Consider the following 26,022-nt stretch of genomic DNA (forward strand, 5'->3'; position numbering starts at 1 on the left):
AATGACCGTTACATCCATTAGAACACACACAGAACAGATTTTCCAATTTCACACTATGTGGTATAACTATGTTTTAGAGCAAGTCACAGGTGATCAGAGAAACTTGCCATCACAACAGTATATATATGTCATGGTTCCTAAGAAAGTGTATACCTATTGTTTTTAAAGCAATAATGCCAATACTGCTTCATTCAGCATGCTTTATATCATCCGTGGTTAATAAGGGGTGCTTTCCCACCTTCTGTACATCATAGAACAAATGGTAGATACTACAGATCCAGTTCCTAGCACATGTTTCTGAAGCTATACAAAGAATGTACATGGGTTAATTTCATCCTTTTTATTTCAGTGGTAGTAGGTCGACTTGCATCTAATTACTTCATCTTATTGGACTTGTGAATTGGGCTGACAGAGACATGCAGTTTTGGCAATAGCATGGTTAAAAGTTTAACACAATCCACAAAGTTTTCTCAGACTTTGGTATAGAAAAAGCTTGACAAAATCATATGAAGAAAATATTATTATTCAGGTAGCATACAATTAATCAGATTTGTCTTTACCAACACCAGTGGGTGTCAATGCATATGATTAGAATCACTATAGAAAGCTTTAAGGCATATTCACAGCTAGCTACAGGATAATTTAACATGCTAAAGCCCACAAAGGCTTTTTTTCAAGTCTGCTTAAAACTTTATCTGATTTAGATTAGAAGTTAATTATCAGCTGCTCGAGAAGTAACTTAGGTCATTATGTAAAAATACATATGAAAATGATTACTCGAGCTACAGGAACTGTTTGTACAAGTCATTTTTTTCCTGATGAAGTGGACACGAGTCCACAAACGTTGATGCCTTAATAAATTTTGTTAGTCTTCAAGGTACACATGACTTTAAGCTTTCTCTCTAGATTCCCCCCACCCCGGTGCAATTCTCATCTAATATCTAACATGGCTACCACAAGCCACTTTATTTCATGCAAACATCCGTTATGGCACATCCCTTTAAATTTCATCTCTTCACTTCTACATCTCATTTACAAACTATAATCTCCGTAACAAACCACCTCTTTTTAAAAAAAGAATAAAGGTCCCAAACCAGAAAACGGGAAAGAAAGTAACCCAGTTATCTGTGATTTGTGACAATATCGTAAGCCTTAGTAAATTCACCATTTCATTTAGAATAAAGTTAAAACTCCCTCTGCTGCAATTCTATCTAACTTACCTGGAAGTAAGTATAATTGAACTCAGCAAGCCTTACTTCTGAATAAATAAGCATAGGTTTGCATTATAAATGTATCTATGTTGGAACTAAGTTTACTAAGTTGTCCCCTACCTATGCATTTTAATACATTCAGGTAATCAATAAATCTGGTCACTATACTTCCTATCTAGTTCTCCACCAGCCTCCTTGATTCACAGCTCATTTTGCTGTTGTTGCTTTTATGTAAGGCCTACCCACTTACTATTTTTTTAAAGAAACCAACTGAGAATAAGTACCATACACCTCTTTCCCTTAAAAGCTCAAATCTTTGCCAATTGTGAAACATAACTAAGGGTGAGTAATGTTTACTTTCACACACTTTTGGTTGAACTTAATTTATTGTATACATAAGTACAGAAATATCCGTTGGGAAGCACCCAAGATTTAGCAAAGTGTCAATTGAGGGAAGTTTATAGGGAGTCAGATCCTTATTCTAGAGGGGATCAAATTGCCAATATCCTCTCTTAAATACCCATTCATTGAATATACTCATTGTCCACTTAAGGGGGAGGAAGAGACTTGGTAATTTTACACTCATGGGAGATGGACAGAGGAACTAAAAGACTAACAGGAAGAATAAGTGTCATTCTGGTACCCAATAAACTAGACAGGCTCTCCTGTGAACTGCCCTGACACCTGTGGGTATAGGGTGGTATATTATTATTATTATTATTATTATTATTATTATAACCTAGTTTGGATGCAACCCTAAATCATCATTTAGCATTAGTGGACTGAGTCTGTTTGAGTCTCAGGCTTGAGTGACCTCCCCTCTCTTTCTTTACCATGCACCATAGGAAATAATTGGAAGCATCTGCTTCAGTCTTTCATCTAGCTGTAATTTGTCATAAGAGTCAGTGCAGAAAAATTGTGGTCAATTTAAACTATAGTTTACGGAAACAAACAAAGGTTGAACTTTGATTTCCGATTCTGGCCTATTTCAGTAACAGCATCCAAAACAGGTCAGGAGGTTGTAAATTAGATGATATATGCTTGAGAGCAGGCCCGAGTATAGTTGGGGAAAGGGGTTCCCTTCTTTAAAGATAATTTTAGTTTAATGTTATGAAATCCATAATTCTCACAAATTTAGGTTACTCATTCAGCCAGGCTTCTTCTTATTTCCTTAAAGATGGTGATGGTAATCCTAGACGACTGGCAACGTCAACATAAGCAGTTTCATGATTTGAGTCTAAGGTGGCCAATTATGGCCCCTTTCATAACCATGTGGCAGACAAATACTCAAGAGGTGCAGTTTCTCCTGTCACACTACTGCAATGATGAAGGAAGCCACACCTGTCAAGCATATCCATTCCATACAGCTATTAAAGGCACCGGAACACATTTCAAAGTCAGGTGTTGGCAATCCTAATTGATACATAGGAAGGAGGATTCTTTTCAGACTTAGTGAAATGTCAGTCAGCTGGTGAGTAATTCTAATGGGGCTGCAGCCAAAAGCAGCCCAGCTTTCTGGCTGACAGCTCCATTTTGATGCTAAGCCTGAGCGAAAAGAAAGAAGACATCGAGCCTGAAGGCTATAAAGGCAGCAGCTACAATAACTATTTTGGAAAGAGGCAGAAATTCAAGAAAATAAAATAATGTAGAAGCATGCAGCTACATTAGTTTATCTAATATACGGAAGGAAAGATTATTTATGCAGTCAAATGATAAAATACAGCACATTGTTTTACCATGTATTGCTTGGCTAGTCCTGACTGATCTCATTACATAATAATTGAGATATAAGCAAAGAAAACATAAAAAGGGTGCTTTCCTGTGTAAATTGTCTTCATTAAATAAACATACAAAATGATGCATGCTATGAAGACTTGAAGTGAACTGATTGGGAATGGTCTGTCTAAAATATTCTGATTTGTTTTAAACACCCATCTACACAGTTGTTTATCTAAGAGAAAAAACTACTGGAAGTATTTTCCACTTGGGCAGTAAAATGATAATGGTTAGTTTCTCTTTTTAGCTTTCCATCAAAACCCCTTTTCAAAAACCTACATGTAATTGTTATTATTGAATTTAAGCAGGATACAGCATAAAACAAACATGTGAAAGATTGAGTGGCAGGATGACAGAAAAATTAAAATGGTTCAATACACAGAATTAATAACACTTTAATATTTTGTAATTTATAATCTTAGTTATTAAAGAATGGAAAAGTTGTCCACTCATCTCCACTTTCAGACTGAGGGAGCTGGTGTTTGTTTGCAGACAGCTTTCTGGGTCACGTGGCCAGCATGACTAAACCACTTCTGGTGCAGGGAACAGCATGATGCATGCCAGAGCGCACAGAAACACCATTTACCTTCCTGCCACAGCAGTACCTATTTATCTACTCACACTGGTATGCCTTTACTATCCCAAAATGTACTAGTTACATGTACTGGTTACATAACAGTTGGATAGCTAAGACTTGTCAGTTAGCCACTCATATAAAATAGTGATTTTTCATTTGATAAAAACAGTACACCGGGGGGCAGGATTTGGTATTAAAGAAAACTGAGCTACTTTAACAAACAAAATACAAAAATGTGTGTGAAATATCAGCACCTCCCAAAGAATAATTAAAATGATTAGGATTTCCCTATGATCAAGAATGCTCTAGAACACGCATTGTTTGAATTGTCTTGTATGGCTTTAGTTTATTAATTTAACTAGACATGGATCTCACCTTAGGGTTGTATGGGGTGTTAGGGGAGAGGTAGTACCTCTGGTGGAGGACATGCCATGCTCCTTCTGGTGTAGTTTGTCCATCTTTGGTCCCCACCCTGCACTCAGCTCTTACCTGTGGCTCCTAGAAGCTGTCAGTATGTGACACTGGCCACATCCCGGGAAACGGCTTTGACTGCCCGGCTAAACCAGGTGAGGGTACCCAATGGGTCTCCAACTCTTAATGAGTTAGAGACTTCACCTGCATGCAAAGAAAGGCTCTAGCAGACTGAGTAGACGAGACCAATAGTGGGTCTAATGGTCAAGGAGGTGGTTTCTGCACATGCTGTAGAGGAAAATGAGGGGCAGATGGAGTTCGTCAACCTGGGAAGGTAGCCCATCTGGGGTAAAAAAACCTCTGATCCCAAACCTCCACTGTCTTGTGACTATATTCCCATTTGGGATGAACTCAAACCCTCTTCTGTAACTCTAAGCTAAAGCCTGCCTTCAGGGATCCAACTGTGAACTGAAAGTGAGTAAACTATTTGTTATATTTTTAAAAGAAGCTCCTTGTGTCTTTATTCTTTTTAGGAGGGATAAAAGGGGACTTACCAGGAACCAAACCCAATCTGAACAAAGCCAGATGGGATTGCTTAAGTAAAGAGATTCAAACAAATCTACCAACTAGCTTCCTGCTATATACTGGGGAATGCACTCTGCTGCTGGCTCAAAAGCATGAGTTAGGAAGGATACTGTTAAATCAATATATCCTCTCCTAGTATCTACAACATTCCCACAGTATTTTCAGCAACTAAACACTTTCCTAATGTCCCATTACAGAACTACCGATAAACCTACCCACCCACCCTTTCCTTTTTCTAACTGCAAGACCACTCTCCCTTTCCCTTTTGATTGCTTTGAACAGGGACTTGTACTACTGGCAAGTAATGCAGTGATACAAGGTTTCATATTATTTAACATCTGGAAAGACCTCTAGAAACTGACTGTGACATGAACTGGACCGAGGCACACAAAATGGACTTAAAGGGCATTGGAAACCTATACAACTCGCAAGCTAAGGACTAATGGAGTAAAAAACCAAACCAATAAAAGTGATTGTTAAGCCCATGAAGGCAGTGACTGCAATATATTTGAATGTAGCTCAGCGACTGCCACAATCAATCAGTCTGCCCAGCTTATCACTTCACCAAGTGCCAGAATGCATATACACGTATGTGGATAAAAACTACTGCTGGGCAGTAGAGAAGAACACATCACAAATAAATATTCTTCATTTGTGACTGAAAGTAGGATTACAAAAACACACTGCCCACCACATGAACTCTCTTTTAGTCAATACATTTCCACTAAATGTACATTTCCACTAATACATGCCCTCTCTGCATACCATGGTTGTCCCCCCAAAAAACACATGATGGCTGTAACCATCCAGTCAATTTTTCTGTTTGAGTAGTAAAAGGGTGAAATTTCTCACCACACATAGCTGCTGTGGAGGATTTTAATAAGTGTAAGTACTTTGAAGTTCATCTAAGGAAAGTTTGTAGCACTTGGCACTTTTTAGTTTTTTGGGGGGGGAGGCAAACAAAAGGTGGTATGATAGAAGTTTTCATAAAATTATGCATTGAGAAAGTGCATTTCATAAAATTATGCACTAAGTGGATAGAGAAAAGTTGTTCTCCCTCTCTCATAACATTAGAACTCGTGCACATTCAATGAAGCTGGATGCTGAAAGATCCAGGACATATTTAAAAAAGGGACTTTTCCACACAACACATAGTTAAACTATGGATCTCATATCCATAGGAGGCAATGATAGCCAACAACTTGGGCAGCTTTAAAAGAGGATTAGAAAAAATCCTGGAGGATAAAAGGCTCTCAGTGGCTTCCAGCCATGATGGCTAGGCTTGGCCTGGACTGTTGGAGGCACCATGCTTCTGAATATCAGTTGCCAGAAACTGCAGGAGGAGAGTGTGCTCTGGTGCTCCAGTCCTGCTTCTGGGTTTCCCACAAAAATCTGGCCACATTGAGAACAGGAGGTTAGATTAAATGGGCCACAGGCTCTTTTTATGTTCTAATGGTGGGTTTATTTTTTCTGGATTAAAAAAGACTGCAAGTTAGGATATTGAGAATGGGGTTAACCCATATATTTTCTTTCCTTTGATATACAGTTCTCCTTTTCTTCTTCCCTCTTCCGAACCTTTGCTGTGAGTCATGACATGCAGAACTAATCTCATAGCATGATGTTGCTTTAGATGCTCCAATCTGTATTCAAAGCAGACAATGCCCTGGTTTTGTTAGCATAGTTTGTTTGAGCTGTAAAAATATCTATTGGAAGGGGCTTTCATAAAGCTGAAAAGTATGATGTCTGAGATCTGCCCTCCCCACAATAGTTAGAAATGATATATGTTTTGAACATATTATAATGGGACATTTGATGCTTGTCTTTATGAAAATTCTAAACTTACTGCGCAGTAATTAAGGTCGGCCAAAAGTTTTTAATGTAGAGCTGTAATGTAGATCTGTAAAACATGGTTTGTCATGGATTTTAACCCACTTCAGATTGGAGTACACTGGCATTATATGTGAATAATTTAAATGGTTCCATCAATATGTACTGGTACAGGGATAGTGCTGGTTTAAGTGATTTTTGTGTCAACATAAAGGAATTGCTGATAAAGTTATGATTTTGCTTATGCACTTTTTTTGCCCTCTATTTTCACAGCCGGCTGGGAGAGATGCACTTGCCTCCTTCTGCCCCAAGATATTACTTTTGGGAATTTTCTTGCAGGACATGACAGCATTGCCACACTTTCTCAGTTACATGAATTCCTAATACAGCAGTGAGAAACAAATTTTAGCAGGTGACTTTTTACTTTCGTACAACCATAAGAGAAGGTTGTTTTGAATGTGGATCCCAACATTGTGAAAAATAAGCAAGCACACATACAAAGGAGGATAACAAAACCAGATGGCTGAAATCTGCTCAACAATGAAGCTTAGGCACACACCCAGAGCAAGCTGCTACAGGAGTGTTTCCATAGTAGCAAAACTGCAGGTACTACATCTCACTTGGCAAAAACTGTAACAAGGTATTAACATGGAGTGCACAGGATGAAAAGAACATATATTTATCAATTATTCGCAGATCAATGGACAGTCAGAACTTTTCAAGCACTACAAAAATGCATGTAAGTAAAGCAATGAGACCCACAATGTGCAGGGAGAGGACAAACTTTTGTACTGGCTGTGACAAAAGGAAGGAAGAGTATTTACTGGTTAGGAATTGTTTTCTCTTCTCCTGACTCTCATTCTGTGGGGGCTGCACATGTTCACTCTAAAATATTTTTCACTAGCTGGGAAAGAATAGCGCAGCACAATACAGCATTTTCACATCCAGAAAGCAACAATGTGCAGAGTTATCTAGCCATATATAGGGTGACTGATTCAGAGATCCTTCGGGCAGAGGTTACTGCTACTAGAAATAAGACCTTGAAACTTGCTTCAGTGGCTAGAATGACAGTTTCTGAAGAACGGACAGCACTTTATGAAGATCCTAAGAAGGAAAGTGGTGTGCCACCAGGGACACTGTAGTATGGCTCCTTGTAGGAAGCACTAGAAAGTGAGAGAGAGGCGGTGAGAGAGAGAGAGGGGGGCAGTGTGGATGAGTGGGATAAGATTGAGGAAATAGCTGCCACCTGATGTTTCAGCATGTTGGCCTTTTCTGAGGCCATCTTGGAGGAATGGCAGGAGATCCAGAACCATTGCTTTATGTACTGGGGCAGATCTAGCTGCACACTACTGCGGGAAAGTCTTCCAGATGGCTTGGTATATTCTTAATCTGCTGTTCAAAGTCCATGGAGTTAAGTTGTACCACTAAGGCTCCAGGCGAATAACTGGTCCTTAGAACTGGTGATAGGATGTCATGGCAGACTGGTAGAAACTATGCTAGAAATATCACTAAAGATAGAATTTTGGACACCCATGGTCTACAACATGGTCAGAATGGGGTGTTGTATAGAATGCAGTATAGACATTGGCAGGAAGGAGTAATGTTGGCTGGGTGATATGAGAGCATCTCATGCTTCTGCTTGGAGGATCCTGGTATTGGGAGAAGTATCCAGGGAATTGGTGACTGCCTCAGCTGGTGAAGTGGTCAATCTCACACAGTCCCAGTGTTGCTTGTAGCTGTTGGAATGTTTGATCACGGAGGGTCCATTCGCCTGGGTCCAACCTGGTCATCTTAGGCAATCTGCTTGGGTGTTGGGCTCCTCAGATATGTGTTCTGATGTCAGACTGAGGAAGGGGAATTCCACCTACCACATGAGGTGGAACGTTTCAGCCTGAAGGACCCAGGATTTAGTCAGAAAATCCAGATGCTGTGTATAGTGCTGTTGAAGTATGGCTGAGATTCGTAATCTGTTTAGAAGGCCACTGGTAGCTCCATTACAAATATACATAGTTTTAAAAATAATTTAGCAGAAATCTCTGGCAGGACTGTCTTGAGCTGGTTATTTCCATATCCACAGGCTACACAGTAATTCTGAGGAACTTAGGATCTGCTGTGGTTCCTCAGTCAAGTAACTGCTTGCCATAGGAAGCCAATTGATTGCTCTACTTCATTTGTTTGGCTGTTGCTTGCCTGCTTTTTAGCTTGCCCTGCCGAGTCTTAAATCAGTGGTGCAGCTAGGGCTGGACCTCAGACCTAAAGTCCAGTGATGCCAGTGAGGTTCTCACATAACCACAAAGAGAGCAGCAGATGATGGGGGCAGCAGTACGTAGGCTCTACAGCAGCATCTGGGTTCACTGTAGCTGATGTTGGTTACTGCATAATCTTTTCTTCTTATTTAAAAAACTATTCTATAGTACGTATATGGTTATTATTCTTAATATATGTATTCATTTTTCCACTACAACATGGTGGCATACCCAGTAAATACGTTTAACATCAGGTAGCAGAAGCAAATAATGCTTGTAGTCATTATAGTTCTGTGACTTAATGACTTTAAAATATGAAACTGCACATGTGCAGAGTATATCTTTTTTTAAAAAAAAGTATGGGTATAATGACAAAATTCAATTAAGAACTAATGTATAAAATAATGAATTAATGGCTGGCATGGAATAGTGTTGTGTTAGGGGGGTTATTGGTTTGCTTTTATTTTTATTAGGTATTTTGTGGTTTTTAATCTTGTATTTTTATGTTGTGACCTGCCCTGAGATCTACGGATAAAGGGCAGTATACTAAACAGACAGACAAACAGACAGAATACATGGCTATCCAAAAGTGAGACATAACACTTGATTATCCCCCTTTTCCTCTTGCCACATGGACTGTCACCTTAGCTTTTGGCCTCTTTTGTTTGCCACCAGAACTCTGAAATAGCCTGCTCTTTCTGCCACATATGCTGAGCCTATGAATGCATTGCTGCTGCAGCCTTATACTGGAAATACTTAGGGACAAAATAACTGACAACAACTAGTATTTGTTATACATTAGCTGCATCCCTGTTAGTCCATAGCTTTTTAAAAAAATGTAAATAAGGATGCCAATTGTGTTGGGCAGCAAAGGAAGAGGAAAGAGCACTATCAACAATCACACAATAAACTGAACAATTCCCCAGGGAATTTCTATAATATTGCCACGAGAACATACGGGAAGACGCACATTTCAGCAGATGGAAGCATCACCAAACACTAATGCAGAAGTGTCACTCATAGACATTGAACAATTCCTAAAATATTTATGAAATTTCGTACATAAACAAATAAGAGCAAGTTTACTGTCAGTGGTGTGACTGAGTTTAGCGCTGAGTAGGGTAGCCTACTAACTATGGGGCCACAAGACAAGATCATTAACATCACTTGAAAAGAATGAATGAACTGAGGTGGGTTGTTTTTTTTTGCAATTTCAATCTCACAGAGATGGAGAGTTTTGTGTCCTGCTGATCAGAACCTGTGAGAAAGAAGTACCGTACTTTTCTCTCTATAACACACAGATTTTTTCTCCTAAAAAGTAAGGGGAAATGTCTGTGCGTGTTATTGAGCGAATGTGTGGTCCCTGGAGCCGACTGTCCCTAGCGCAGAGGCAAAAATCAAGCAAAAATCCAATTGCGCGCGTCAGGGAGGACGGAGCTCCATGAGAGAGGAAGCTGTTGTTTCCTGCATTCTGCCTCAGGGTCTTACTGCCCACCCACTTCTGTTTCAGTTGCTGTTTGCTCAAACAGAACAAGGAGCAGGCAAATCCCCTCCCCTCCAAGCAAGCAGAGGGGAAAGGATAGCATCGTGTCCTTCCTTCTAATTCCTCTCCGTGCTCCGGTGCTGCTGCGTCCAGGGAAGCATTTTAGGGACTCGCAGGCAGCCGGAAAACATGCAGGTGGGAAAGAGAGAGAGGGGGGGGGGCTTGGGTGGCTGGGTGGGGGGAAACTTTTGCCTTACTTTCCTCCCTCCCCTCCCGTTAAACCCCTCTCCTGCATTCTTAGCCAGCTGCTTCTCTGCACACCCCTCTTGTGCTCCTTGTCCCTTCTGTGTTTTTCCTTCCCTCCCCACTTAAAACGTGGTTACAAAGCACGGATCCACATGGATCCTCAGGATCTTTGCGTTGGGTCACCCCAAATTCACCATCAGATCACATTACATGTCCATGGCTACAGCCTGCACCAAAAAAATCACGCACCCACTGTTGCCTGGGGCTGCAATGGTGCAAAAACGTGGTTACAAAGCATGGATCCACATGGATCCTCAGGATCTTTGCATTGGGTCACCCCAAATTCACCATCAGATCACATAGCATGTCCATGGCTACAGCCTGCACCAAAAAAATCATGCACCCACTGTTGCCTGGGGCCACAATGGTGCAAAAACGTGGTTACAAAGCACAGATCCACAGGGATTCTCAGGATTTTTGCATTGGGTCACCCCAAATTTACCATCAGATAACATGTCTGTGGCCACAGCATGAGGCACAAAAATGATACATCCACTGTTTCTTCAGAATCCCCCCCTTGTTTTCCTCCTCTAAAAACGATGTGCGTGTTATGGTCAGGTGCGTGTTATAGAGCGAAAAATACAGACACAGGAATGAAAGAAGGCCAATTTAAACAGTATTAATAGCTGTTACGAGTGGGAAGGGAAGGGAAAACCATATTGGGACAACATGAAAATATTATCCCAAATATTATCTACTACATTTTATTTTTACAGTGACTTTTAAAACAACTTACAAAACATTTATGGAATCCTAACTCAAATTCAGTTATGCATTCTCCATAGGAAATACTTCTAATGGGAAATGTATGGGTTAGTAACCCAGAAAATATAAGGAAAGTCTGTGTCCACTCAAGGTGTATGAGATACCTCCATCCCTCCCCCACAATAGAGCTAGGCTTCACTTCATTTTAGATATCAGTCTACAATGACAGTGACAGTGTCACAATCTTTCCTTCTTTGGATTCTTCCCTCTCCTGCACACCCCAGAGTTGTAGCCAAGTCATGCTGATTCTCCTTTCAAACACCTAGCCCCTTCCCTCTATCCAGATCTTTTCAGCTCTTGCCTTCATTATGGCAGCATTTTCTCAAGCCTGTCCTACCCTTTACTGCACTTTTGTCTTTTCACAACATCCCAAAATTCCACTGCCAAGATCATTTAACTGTCTCACCATACAGATGTTACACCCTTCCTTAAATCACTGAATTGGCTTCCCATACCCTTCCGCATCCAACAGAAAGTCATTGTCCTTGCAGTTAGAACTCTCAATACCCTCACCCTCTCAATCTTTCTGCCCTTGTATCCAGAAATATTTCTTGCCATTTTCATTCCTTTTGATTCTACCACATTCAGTGTTCTCTACATGTGTTAGACATGTGCTAAAATTTCTCCTGTGGGAATAAAGGTGATCTGAAGTATTTAACCTTGGCTAGAATAATGTCCTAAATAAACCAAGTTTGCGCCATGAATGAATGAACAAATATATGTCAAAAACCCCAGGAATGTTTTTTGACACAGGGATGCTTCCAAAGACAAAAGGAAATAGTGCTTGGTTTACTAAACAATACATTTAGCTACATTACAGTAGCTTTAAATGTTTTGTTGAAAACAAAGATAGGCAAATGAGACAAGGAAAGAGTAAATGAGAGCAAAGAAGAGTAGAAACTAAAGCTTCCAAAATTGCTCTGAAGATACTCAGTTCGTTAATGACTTTAATTAAACTCTGTGAACATACAGGTGAATCCGACACTTTTTAGTGCGGGAACAAAGCAAGGCTGGTCACAGAAACAACTTCTTTACTCCACTACCCATCAGGTGTTTTCAGATATCAATTCTAGAAATGGGTATGCCTTTCAGTTTCACAAAAGATGTTCATTCCTTTGAATTAATGTGCCTTCTAGTTTAACAGCATGATGCATTCAGTAATTTCAAGTCAGACTAAACTTTAAAATGGCAAGGTAATTAAAACAAATTCCACCTTCCAGATTGAATCTATTTCAATTCAAGTAACTGAGCCCATTTTAAACAATGAAATGGCCATCACCTCACTATGCAATTGCAATGTCTATTATCTGGGGACTATGAAAGAAGATTAAAGTAGAGGTTTGCATCTTTGCATAGCATTTTAACTTACAAGAAGAGACAAAGGACAATAGGTAGAGAAATGTCTCCAAAATTGGTCTGAAGGAAGAATGTCTTACTAAATTATTTCCTTGGAAAGACCAAGAACATAAATAGTCAAAACCCCCTACTTAGGCTACAATCCTTTACAGACTTTGGGGCTAATTTCTGTGTAGAAATGTTTATGACTGCATTATTAATATATTTGAAATTCTTCAACTACGCAGAAGCTCTTGTTTCTTAAAGATAAAGAAAATATAGGGCTGGAATATGTATGCCCTTCGTTATTTGTATTTCATTAGTCAAAATCAGGCTGGCTGCATGAGCTTCACACCAATCTTAAAATCCACCTATTGTAGAACCACCCTCAGGTATTTCTCTTTCGTGCAGGTGAATTTTAACGTCAGTTTGAAGCTAAATATGAACACGTGTGGCCCAGCCATGCAATATTAAACTTTTCTTTTTACTGTGAAGCTTTAGTCCTAGGGCAGAGACTGCCAGAACAGATAAGAGATAGAGAGATCAGAGCTCATGACTCAACCCTGTTCATGCCTGCACTCTTCGATTCAGGAATCACACTGGATGAAACATGAACAAAAACCCAAAACGTGTGGCATCTAGGATAACCCCCTCACTGTGTACAACTGTTAAACAGTACAATATTGAAGGAAATAGTCTTCATTTATATTTTCATTAGAATTCAAAGGCACTGATGTCTAAATTCAGTCAATTAAACTGCGATAAAAAGTTTTACATATTTCATGAAAGGAAGATAAATGATCATATTAACTCTCCTTGTCTCCATGAACTCAAGGGCAAAATGAAAGAATTTAGGATTTTAAAGAAATGTGTACTTATAATATCCACACATTTTACAATGGAGTTTACATTTGTTTCCTTACAAAAAATGTAAGGAGCCTTTAAAAGCCCACCATCATTTAACTGGTAAAATGAAGTTCATGATTTTATAGGACTGACAGAAGAATCACGTAAAGGTGTTTCTGGCCCTATAGAATCCTGTCATATTGACAAAATAGCAATACCTATGAACACCAAGAAAGGCTACAAGACTTAAAAAGAAAATAGAAAAATAAGAAAATCAATTTAATCACACACTCTCACGTAATCTTATCACAACCTTATCACCGTCTTTCTCCCTTGTGTAATGGGCAAATTATCTCATAGTACATTAGAAGTAACAGCTCAAAGCAATGGTATGTTTTAATGGAAATTATAGGTTTAAGAAACTGGCTGCACTTTGGGGACTTATTTCAACTTTCTTATTTAATAAAACTTGCATTAAATGCTATGAAAATAGTAATAAAAACAAAAAGCACAGGTTAAACCCCATTTTGACTTGCAGCATTAAAAAAATGATATAAAGTAATTGTCACAGAATAAGTAAATAAGCCATTCTTAAGGAAATCAGCCCTGAGTGCTCACTGGAAGGACAGATCGTGAAGCTGAGGCTCCAATACTTTGGCCACCTCATGAGAAGAGAAGACTCCCTGGAAAAGACCCTGATGCTGGGAAAACTGAGGGCACAAGGAGAAGGGGACGGCAGAGGACAAAATGGTTGGACAGTGTTCTCAAAGCTACCAACATGAGTTTGACCAAACTGTGGGAGGCAGCGGAAGACAGGAGTGCCTGGCGTGCTCTGGTCCATGGGGTCATGAAGAGTCGGACACGACTAAACAACAACAAGAAGTAAATACCGTATTTTTCGCCCTATAGGACGCACTTTCCCCCCTCCAAAAATGAAGGGGAAATGTGTGTGCGTCCTATGGGGCAAATGCAGGCTTTCGCTGAAGCCTGGAGAGCGAGAGGGGTCGGTCGCTCTCCAGGATTCAGGAAGCTCTCCGCAAGCAGTGGGAGAGCTGCGCGAAGTCATGCAGCTCTCCCACTGCTTTGCGGAGAGCTGCGTGTTCTGGGGGCTGGCTTCCCTGCGCCTGGGGGGAAAATAAACCCCCCCTTATTTCCCCCCCCAAAAAAAACTAGGTGCGTCCTATGGGCCGGGGCGCCCTATGGGACGAAAAATACAGTAAGTGGTGAAGGAGGAGAAATAGGAGAAAAGTAGTGATGGCATTCAGCAGGGGAGTGGGGAAGGATAAGGTTATTTGTGTGGACAGGCGGAGTCCCCAGATCCTGAGCGGTCCCCCCGTCATGTGGAATAACACCTCAAGACAACGTGCTATGGGATTAAATTGGCCACAACTTTATTAAATTTCAAATGTGGGTAGACCTTGGCTCAGGCATTGGGCGTTCTCCCTCCCCAGTCCTCAGCCGGGGACCTAGGGAGCATCAGGGTTATCCAGTGTGTGTGTGTGGGGTGGGCCGGCTCTGGAGAACATATGTTCAAGCAGAGATAGCTGCCCCCGTTACGCCGCCGCCGCAGGGGAGAGCAATGACGACCTTTCAGCGTACGGTCAAAGCCTCCCTTCAGAAACCCCTTTAACGGGGAACCCTGGTATCGCCGCCACAAATAGGAAGATGGACTAAAGGATTCCGCCCAAGGCCTGATACCGCCAAAGTTGTGACGTTTTGCTACGGGAAAGGCGAAACCTGCCAATGCAGGGAAATTCTTTTCTGGCCCTTTAACAGCGACCTTAATGTAGCAGTGCCCGCATACCTGTGAAGAAAAGTTAACCTGCAAAACCTGTGAAGAACAGTTAACCTGCAAAATAAGACATTAACTGAGGGTGGGAGAAGCTCTGGAGCCAAGTGAGGATTCCTAGGTAAGATCCTCCCTCTATTGTGTGGGCAGGTAATCCCTCCCCTACCTGGCCTGGTCTCCTTGGCAACGCTTCCCCCAGGTGGGATTGGACAACTGACTGAGGTAGGCGGAGACCTCCAGGTATCCCACCTGAGGGAAGGCAAAGCCAAGCCTATGCAATAATAATAATAATAATAATAATAATAATAATAATAATAATAATAATAATTTATACCCCGCCCATCTGGCTGGGCCTCCCCAGCCACTCTGGGCGGCTTCCATAAAAACCAAAAATACAATAAAATATCACACGTTAAAAACTTCCCTGAACAGGGCTGCCTTAAGATGTCTCCTGAATGTCAGGTAGTTGTTTATTGCTTTGACATCTGCTGGAAGGGCGTTCCACAGGGCGGGCGCCACTACCGAGAAGGCCCTCTGCCTGGTTCCCTGTAGCTTTGCTTCTCGCAATGAGGGAACCGCCAGAAGGCCCTCGGCGCTGGACCTCAGCGTCCGGGCAGAATGATGGGGGTGGAGACGCTCCTTCAGGTATACTGGACCGAGGCCGTTTAGGGCTTTAAAGGTCAGCACCAACACTTTGAATTGTGCTCGGAAACGTACTGGGAGCCAATGCAGGTCTTTCAAGACCGGTGTTATATGGTCTCGGCGGCTGCTCCCAGTCACCAGTCTAGCTGCCACATTCTGGATTAGTTGTAGTCTCCGAGTCACCTTCAAAGGTAGCCCCAAGTAGAGTGCATTGCAGTAGTCCAAGCGGGAGATAACCAGAGCATGCACCACTCTGGCGAGACAGTCCACAGGCAGATAGGGTCTCAGCCTACGTACCAGATGGAGCTGGTAAACAGCTGCCCTGGACACAGATTTGACCTGTGCCTCCATGGACAGCTGTGAGTCCAAAATGACTCCCAGGCTGCGCACCTGGTCCTTCAGGGGCACAGTTACCCCATTCAGGACCAGGGAATCCTCTACACCTGCCCGCCTCCTGTCCCCCAAAAACAGTACTTCTGTCTTGTCAGGATTCAACCTCAATCTGTTAGCCGCCATCCATCCTCCAACCGCCTCCAGACACTCACACAGGACCTTCACCGCCTTCACTGGTTCTGATTTAAAAGAGAGGTAGAGCTGGGTATCATCCGCATACTGATGAACACCCAGCCCAAACCTCCTGATGATCTCTCCCAGCGGCCGCATGTAGATGTTGAAAAGCATGGGGGAGAGGACAGAACCCTGAGGCACCCTACAAGTGAGAGCCCAGGGGTCTGAACACTCATCCCCCACCACCACTTTCTGAACACGGCCCAGGAGGAAGGAGCGGAACCACTGTATAACAGTGCCCCCAGCTCCCAACCCCTCAAGACGGTCCAGAAGGATGCTATGGTCGATGGTATTGAACGCCGCTGAGAGATCCAGCAGAACTAGGAAACAGCTCTCACCTTTGTCCCTAGCCCGCCGGAGATCATCAACCAGTGCGACCAAGGCAGTTTCAGTCCCATGATGAGGCCTGAATCCTGACTGGAAGGGATCCAAATGGTCCGCTTCTTCCAGGCGTGCCTGGAGTTGTTCGGCAACCGCTCGCTCAATCACCTTGCCCAGGAATGGAAGATTTGAGACTGGGCGATAGTTGGCCATCGTGGCCGCATCTAAAGATGGTTTTTTAAGAAGCGGTTTAATAACCGCCTCTTTCAGCGGGTCTGGGAAGGCTCCCTCACGGAGGGAAGCATTCACCACCCCACGAAGCCCATCGCCCAGTCCTTCCCGGCTAGCTTTTATAAGCCAGGATGGGCAAGGATCCAGGAGACAGGTGGTTGGTTTCACTCGTCCAAGCAGCCTGTCCACATCCTCAGAGGTAACAGATTGGCATTGATCCCACTCAACTTGACTAGACAGAACTCTAGCACTCTCCCGCCCCGGCCCTGCTCCCACGGTGGAGTCTACTTCTTCCCGAATCTGAGCGATTTTATCTGCAAAAAACTTTGCAAAATCATTGCAGGAGAACATGTGGCCCGTACTGGGCCCCGATGTTGCAGGTGGTTCTGCTAAATTGCGAACCACCTGAAAAAGTCTCCTGCTGCTGTTTTCTGCAGATGCAATAGAGGCGGTGAAGAAATTCTTCTTCGCCGTCGCTATCGCCACTTGGTAGGCTCGACGTTGAGCTCTAACCTGTGTCCGGTCAGATTCGGAATGAGTTATCCGCCACCGGCGCTCTAGCCGTCTCAACGATTGTTTCATTGCCCTCAGATCCGTGGAAAACCACGGGGCTGTCCGGGCTCCATGCAATCGGAGAGGGCGCTTCGGAGCCAAACAGTCAATAGCCCTGGTTAGCTCCACATTCCAGCGGGCCACCAGGGAATCAGCTGAAAGGCCATCAACATGGGATAAAGCATCCCCTACCACTCTCTGGAAACCATTTGGATCCATTAAGTGGCGGGGGCGGACCATCCGAATTGGTCCCACCTCCCTGCAGAGGGGATGGGTTGCAGAGAAGTCCAGTTGCACCAGGAAGTGATCTGACCATGGCACTTCTTTCGTTTCGCTTTTACTTAGTGTCAGATCACCAACATCCATAGAGGTAAACACCAGGTCCAAGGCATGTCCACGGCTATGGGTTGGGCCAGACTTATTCAAGGACAGCCCCATGGAGGCCATGCTTTCCACGAAGTCCCGAGCGGCCCCTTGTAAGGTCGTGTCGGCATGGATGTTAAAATCCCCTAGGACGACCAAGCTAGGTGTCTCCAGGAGAACATCCGCCACGACCTGAAGCAGCTCGGGCAGGGAATCCTTGGTGCAGCGGGGAGGTCGGTACACCAAAAGGAATCCTGTACTGCCCCTATTGCCCAACTTCCAGAACATGCACTCAGAAAACTGGGTCTTCCCAATAGGACGCCTGGTGCAAACTAATGACTTCCTAAAAATCACTTCAACCCCCCCTCCCCGCCCATGTGACCTGGGTTGCTGTGCGTAAGAGAAACCTGGTGGACAAGCAGCGGCAAGGACAGGCCCATCTGCTTCATCCAACCAAGTCTCTGTTACACATGCCAGGTCAAATCCTCCATCCATGATCAAGTCATGGATGGCAGTGGTCTTATGAATCATTGACCTGGCATTGCACAGCAGCACCTTCAGGTCATGTGGGTATCCCTTGCTGATTCTAGTATCCATCCGGTCAGGACCAGACCCGGAGGCAGGGATAGTCCTCAGACAACGACTAAACCTGCCTCCTCTGTAATGACATGGTCTGGTCTTAGCGTAACTCCTCCTCCTACCCGTGATCACCGAGATCGGTTGTCCCAGTGCATCCCCCCCCTGCGGAACATGCCCCAGCCATTTTGTGGGCTGGGGCCCACTCCCCGGCAGCCCTGACCCCTCCCCCTAAAAACAAAATAACACCTTAAACAAACAAAACCAATAAAACAATACAAACAAAAAATGTAAAAATTACAAAAACATAAAAATAAAAAAAATAATAATTCCCCAAGCCCAACCAAACATCAATCCCACCCCCACCCCCCACATACAAAAAATCCAGAGAAAATTTTTTAAAACATTTTAAAAACACTCTGTGCCTCTCCGGCAGTAACAACTGTCCTAGTGAGGCCTGTCAGGCCCCGCCCTGGGCCAGGTGGTAAGTGGCAGGGAGGAGCAGGGCCCTCAGGCACTCACTCAGGGGAGTCCTCCTGGGCAGCAGGCCGCAAGCAGCACACAGTCCTTATGAGGCCCCAGGCCCTGCCCCAGGCCAGATGGTAAGTGGCAAGAGCAGGGCCCTCAAGCACTCACTCAGGGGAGTCCTCCTGGGCAGCAGGCCGCAAGCAGCACGCAGTCCTTATGAGGCTTCAGGCCCCACCCCAGGCCAGATGGTAAGTGGCAAGAGCAGGGCCCTCAAGCACTCACTCAGGGGAGTCCTCCTGGGCAGCAGGCCGCAAGCAGCACGCAGTCCTTATGAGGCCCCAGGCCCCGCCCCAGGCCAGATGGTAAGTGGCAAGAACAGGGCCCTCAAGCACTCACTCAGGGGAGTCCTCCTGGGCAGCAGGCCGCAAGCAGCACGCAGTCCTTATGAGGCTTCAGGCCCCGCCCCAGGTCGGATGGTAAGTGGCAAGAGCAGGGCCCTCAAGCACTCACTCAGGGGAGTCCTCCTGGGCAGCAGGCCGCAAGCAGCACGCAGTCCTTATGAGGCCCCAGGCCCCGCCCCAGGCCAGATGGTAAGTGGCAAGAGCAGGGCCCTCAAGCACTCACTCAGGGGAGTCCTCCTGGGCAGCAGGCCGCAAGCAGCACGCAGTCCTTATGAGGCTTCAGGCCCCGCCCCAGGCCAGATGGTAAGTGGCAAGAGCAAGGCCCTCAAGCACTCACTCAGGGGAGCCCTCCTGGGCAGCAGGCCGCAAGCAGCACGCAGTACTTATGAGGCCCCAGGCCCCGCCCCAGGCCAGATGGTAAGTGGCAAGAGCAGGGCCCTCAAGCACTCACTCAGGGGAGTCCTCCTGGGCAGTCCTCCTGATGGAGCCGCTCCAGATCTAGGGGCTGCGCGCGTCCACGCAAAGGGCGCCCCCCCGTTTTAAGTGGGGAGCGGTCATTCTAATATTTTGGGAAGAGAACTGTTGAAGGTTATCCAACAGCTTAGAAGGGTGCAGATATGTGATCCTAGAACACTATGACTATCTTGTTCTACTAAATGCCTAGAGGGTTCAAAACTAACAGCAGGAGCCACTTTTGGTAAAGAACTTCATCAAACTGCAGGTGATTGTTGTTGTTTTTTAAACCCTCAAAGTGTTTGGAAACAATATGATTATTGTAGCAGCTAGTAAAACATAGGCCTGGACATAATTTGTAGTGGGGAAAAAAGAAAATGCCAAATTAGAAAACCATGATCCATCTTTTAAAATGGCACAAACAATGCTTTGTAGATTTCGTCTATCATGATATTAAAGCCTATATCAGCCTAGTGAATAGCTCCATAAATATATTAAATAATCCACTTGGGCCACAATCAGTGCTCCCCCCGGAGGTACTCAAGGGTACGCAGTACCAGCACATCTTATTTTTGGTTAAAAAGCGTGGCATTTACTGTAAAACCTTCATGGTGAGTGCCATCACCTATTTTTCTAGGAAAAACCCACTGGCCACAGTTATCTATGCTAATTATTTGTGACCAATAGAAAGAAAGAAAGAAAGAAAGAAAGAAAGAAAGAAAGAAAAGGTTATCTACTTGTATGTAAAAATTTCGAAGCTCCCTTCCTTGTGGCAATTCTTACTTACCATAAGCTAAAGTGGGGCTGTTTATAACCTAGGATTATGTCCAAGTAGTGAAGCTTCTGACACTTCAGCAAGAGAGGCTAAGGGCTGTATCCAAAAGTGTAGTTCCATTAGCACAAGGACATTTGGTTGCGCAATGAAGCTTCTCCTTCTTCTCTTCTGTCATGCAGTTTTCCGCAACCCTATGAAGCAGATGTGCAGGAAAGCTTGTGCAACACGTGTAGAGAGTAGACTGAGGGGAAATTCTATAGCAGAAAGGCAAACCCTTGTGCTAAAAGAATTACTTCATTGGATACTGCCCCATTTATTTATTTTAAATACTTTAATGCCAACCTTAAGCAAAACGTCTAGGAAAGCTAAAACTAAAAAAAGTAGCAGATAAAAGTAGCTCACAAAATTCAGCGGAACACATAAGATCCGTCTGCAGGCAGCTTATGACAGCAGAGTTAGCACCAGACAAGCCTCCTTAGGAAGGGCAATCTACAGATGGAGCATCACAACCAAGAAGGCCCTTTCTCCAGTCACCACCCATCTAACTTCAGGGCGCAGGGGCCCTCCAGGTATGACAGAAGGGTTAATGGAAGCTCATGCAGAAGCTCACCCTTCATTGTGAACCCAGCTTACAATTATAACAAAGTCTCGGTTCATTTTCTAATAGGCTCACAAACATTCAGCTCTCCCAGTTCACTGACCTAGGTATGAATACAGTATATTGGAATGCATCCCAGTGACACTGGACATGCCTGAAGAAGCTAAAGAGTGCCCAGAATTTGCACTAGCCGGCCTGCACCTTTCACAATAATAGGTAAGAACAACACAGATGGTTGGTAGAGAGCTTCTCTAGATGTTCCAATATTTTGAGCTTCTGCAGAGAATTCTGGAGGAAAAAACCGAGTTTTCTCAAGAGTAGTCTTAGAACAAAGTTAACTATGGTGTGAGGTAGAGCTATAGTGCCTATCGGTTCATAAAAGACTTGCCGTTTTGAAGAAGATTATTTCAGTTCATGGGAGCTATGTTTTCAGCCAGTCTAGGCAAGTCACGTGATTCCTAACTGCCAGGCACTAAGCTGAGCTGTCTCACAAATAGCTTATGAAAAAGCTGTGATTGCAAACAAATGTCAAAAGCTGTTATTGAATTCAACTCAACTCAACTCAACTCAACTCAGTGCACTAGAGTCTCAAGGCATAAGAATCTAAGAAGAGACCTGCTGGACCAAAGGCCACCTAGTCCAGCATTCTGTTATCACAGTGGCCAACCAGATGCCTATGGGAAACCCACAAGCAGTATACACATTATTTGTGATTCCCAGGAGCTGATGTTAAGACACATACTGTCTCCAGCACTAGAGTAGCCATGGAGATAGCCTTATCATCTATGAATTGGTCTAACCCCCTTTTAAAGCCTCAAAGTATGCTACTACCACTACATCTTATGGGCCTGAATTCGATTGGTTAACGATGCATTGTGTGTAAAAGTATAACTTCATTGGATGACCTAGGTTATATAGGATGATTATAGGGAACTGCAGCCTGTAATGGAGCGAAAACTCACTGTCTATATATATGTATATATATTTACATACATGTTTCATTTCTTTTACAGGGAGAAACTAATATCAATAAAGTGAAAACATGATATGCCTATTTCAATTATGAAAAAAGATGCAATAGGTATTTGTTATGCAGGTCTTTGTCAGGAAGTGGTATGAGCTGGAAATTTGGATTTCTCCCAATTAAATAGCTGTCCTAAGGCAGGCACATTTTGAGAAAATCACCTTTTACTGAAAAGTTTGTATTCCATTGAGAGGTTTAACAAATGCAATTGAGGAGGAAATGCAAAGGACATAATAAAGGGGGGCAATAAGAAAAGCAAAAATAATAAAACAGAGTTTCTAAAAAGTCTACAAAATGTTTTTAGGAAATAATGAAATATAAATTAAGAAAAATAGGTTGCAATGGGGAGCAAGAGAAGAGAGGGGAAAGACAAGATACTGTATGGCATTTCTTTTGGGAAACTCACTATTTGTAGTATACAAGTGATATACAGTGGTGACTCGCAAGACGAAATTAATTCGTTCCCCGAGTTTTTTCGTCTAGCGAATTTTTCGTCTTGCGAAGCACGGTGTCGGGAAAGTTTTGGAAAAGCTTCAAAAATCACCAAAGTCTTCAAAAACCTCAAAAAAGGCTACCACACCGCGTTCTATGAGTTGCTCCTCGAAGTCAAGTCGCAACTGTATTAATGGTGTTAAGAAAAAGGAAACAAACTTGCAAGACGTTTTCGTCTTGCGAAGCAAGCCCATAGGGAAATTTGTCTTGCGAAGCAGCTCAAAAACGCAAAACCCTTTCGTCTAGCGAGTTTTTCGTCTTGCGAGTTTTTCGTCTTGCGGGGCACCACTGTATACGGTATGTGTATGTTGTGAAGTGAAGTCACTGGCCAGAGCTGATCCTCTTACAGTGATATCCTATACATGCTTACTCAGAAATAAGTTCCACTATGCTCCATGGGACTCCCAAGTAAGCACGCACAGCAATGCAATGCTAATAACTTAATCACTCCTCTTAGGCAGAATGTATACCTTGCTACCTGTGTCCATTATAATTAAGAAACGGAACATTTCACAACAAGCTACAGTGAAAGAATTCCAGCGATGCCTGTGGCTGAGCTGGAACTGGGACCAACTGGGGTTTCCGGAGGGGAGACCTGAATTTTGGCAGTACAGAGAAGACAATCAGGTATAGGTCAGCACCAGTGAGAACTATCTACCAAGCACTTTTGCTGTGCAGCCTCCATTTTGACAAGCTTATATTTCACTCTGTACTAGTCCTGCTGAAATGAGCGCAAGTTGCAGGGCAGTAACATTTATGTGGTGTTGTTTATATGAAAGCAACGGTTTTTCATTTGTAGTCTTGTAATTTATCTGGATTCCCATAATAAGCTGCATATAGCACAACTTATCACAGGGGCTGGTAATTGCCAGTTGACCAGCTTCATTCACACACACGCTCAGCTGCCAATTTCCCTCCCCTCTCTGCTTTGGAAAGTGGAAGACAGGAACACACAAATAAGAGGAAGAACCTTTTCACTGGAGCACTCCATCTCTATTCATGCTTGTAAGAAGCTGTGGTCTCTGTCGCCTTTAATTCCAGTCTTCCCAGAAAGCAAAGCTAGGCAGAAAGAGACTGATGTGTGAGAATAAAAGAAGGAATTCTCTCACTGGCTTGTTCCCAGACTCAATGAATCTACCTTCCCTGATCACATTTTCTTAGCAGGAGGGAAAGTAGCCAGACTGAACTGTGCCAGGGAATGGAGGGTGTGACGGAAATGCACATGTTTGTGCTACACGAGAATTATGGTATTCTGAGTTTGGATCAATCTAACTAGCAAGCTATATACAGCCCCCAGAGTATTGGCACATTCTTTTCACAGCAAGATATGTGGCTCTAACAAAGACATGACTTTGAAGAAGAAGGGCTATGCAGATAAAGGCACACTCAGTTGTCAGTGGCTCCCATTAAGTTCTGTGGAACGACCCAAATAAGTTGCTCTCTGGAAAGCAGCTGGAAGGATGCAAAACCTGATCCTCACCATAAACGTCATGGCGACCACTATCAGTTTCTCCAAGTGCATCCCTTTGCTTTTTCTAAATAAGATGAAAAGGCATTCTTTGAAACTGTTGTTTTCTTCTGATCTGAGTCTCAAGGGCAGATTAATAGCCTTTTTACCCCTAAGCAGTATTAAGTACCAGCCTATTAGAGTTACTCTTTCCCCAGGAAAAGAACAGGGGGTGAGGGATGGGGACTGCTGGAAGAACTATGTATTAGTATCTAAACTCCTTTCATCTGGTGTCCCTACCTATGAATAATTAATTGACCTGCTATCCCATGAGGATCCATCACATCATCTTGCCACGTATCCGTCATTGAATTGTCCCATACCCATTGGATGAAGAATCATTTTCCTGAAGCTATATGCTGTTGCCAGAAGAGGAGGCTGCACACTAAGCCCAGCAAAGCTTACTTAAGAGCAGTCGGGGCAGGTTCTGGTTATGAAACAGGCTTGAATGGCTGATTCTGGAGTCCTAACTCCAACCTCCAGCTCTTCATTTCATCTATTTTCATCAATTTGCATAACATGTGAATGTCTACATTTATCTCAAGGGATAAGAACTCTCTTGAACTTGATGTTGTTTCCTGTTTCTTTGTGTTCTTTCTAAATATCATGTGGGCTCAGTTCAAGCATGATCGGACTAAGCAAAATGGAGAATACTTCCTTATTCAAAGATTGATGAGCCAGCACAATGGGAGTCAGACAATAGCAGTCTGGTTCCCATGCTGCAGCAATAATACTGGCTACAAGTAATTGTCTCTTATCAACATAATGTCACATACAGTGGTGCCTCGCAAGACGAATGCCTCGCAAGACGAAAAACCCGCTAGACGAAAGGGTTTTCCGTTTTTCGATGCGCTTCGCAAGACGAATTTCCCTATGGGCTTGCTTCGCAAGACGAAAACATCTTGCGCGTCTTGCAATTTTTTTTGCTCCCCCCCCTTTTCTAAGCCGCTAATCCACTAATAGCCTTTTAGCCGCCAAGCCGCTAAGTCTTTAATAGCTGCTAAACTGCTAATAGCGCTAATCCGCTAAGCCGCTAATAGGGTTGCTTCGCAAGACGAAAAAACCGCTAGACGAAGAGACTCGCGGAACGGATTATTTTCGTCTTGCGAGGCACCACTGTAAATGTAAGATACAATTTTTAATGACACAGTCAATAACCATTTTGCAAGGGGGTTCCATTCTGGCCCCCACATGCATTGGCCGAGCACATACAAGCACACTCCATCCCTGTTCCTTCCCTCTTAGTGATGTTAGATCACTTCTGAGTTCGGCACTATGTGTGCATGGTAGCGTGTCTTTCAGATGCGCATTAATCGGTCATTGCCTGTACAGTCGTACCTTGGAAGTTGAACAGAATCCATTCTGGAAGTTTATTCGACTTCCAAAACGTTCAGAAACCAAAACACTGTTTCTGATTGGCTGCAGGAAGCTCCTGCAGCCAATTGGAAGCTGTGGAAGCCCCGTCGGACGTTCGGCTTCCAAAAATAGTTCGCAAACTGGAACAGTCACTTCTGGGTTTGCGGCGTTTGGGAGCCAAAATGTTCGAGAACTAAGCTGTTTGAAAACCAAGGTACGACTGTACTGTTAAAATTAACTCTTCACAATATAGAAGGCACAGCGGGTTAGAATAGAGAAGAACAAACTTTAATGGTTAAAACTAATTACATATTACTAACATCCATTGAAGAAGACTTGAAACTAGTAACTGTAAGATGCATTGTTTTGTGAATTATCTAAGGAGAATAGCCACAATCTAAAACATCACTAATAAGACTCTCCTACAAAACCGTAGTCATGAAGAGAAAGTTTCTTCAGTATAGCAGTGCAGCAAAGAGATTTCAAAGCTAATATAATTTTTTGCATTTCTATCCTGCCCCATTTCATAGGATCAGTGT

General features: G+C 43.3%; 2 protein-coding genes across 32 annotated transcripts in view; both read right to left on the reverse strand.

Moving 5' to 3' along the window:
* The window catches only part of TENM3 (teneurin transmembrane protein 3), a 1,319,439-nt gene that overhangs the window by 137,544 nt on the left and 1,155,873 nt on the right, over positions 1 to 26,022 (reverse strand). The window lies entirely within an intron of this gene.
* On the reverse strand, positions 13,501 to 17,307 carry LOC308594449 (uncharacterized protein; the record flags this gene model as incomplete). The annotated part of the gene is made up of 3 exons (XM_081207520.1): positions 16,705 to 17,307; positions 16,097 to 16,371; positions 13,501 to 13,560 (listed from the first exon to the last, which is right to left on the reverse strand). The coding sequence occupies exons 1-3, from the start codon at positions 17,267 to 17,269 to the stop codon at positions 13,501 to 13,503; spliced, it is 900 nt and encodes a 299-aa protein (XP_081063646.1). The 5' UTR covers positions 17,270 to 17,307.

The sequence above is a fragment of the Podarcis bocagei genome, assembly GCF_964188305.1.
Source record: "Podarcis bocagei genome assembly, chromosome: 9".
NCBI lineage: Eukaryota > Metazoa > Chordata > Lepidosauria > Squamata > Lacertidae > Podarcis > Podarcis bocagei.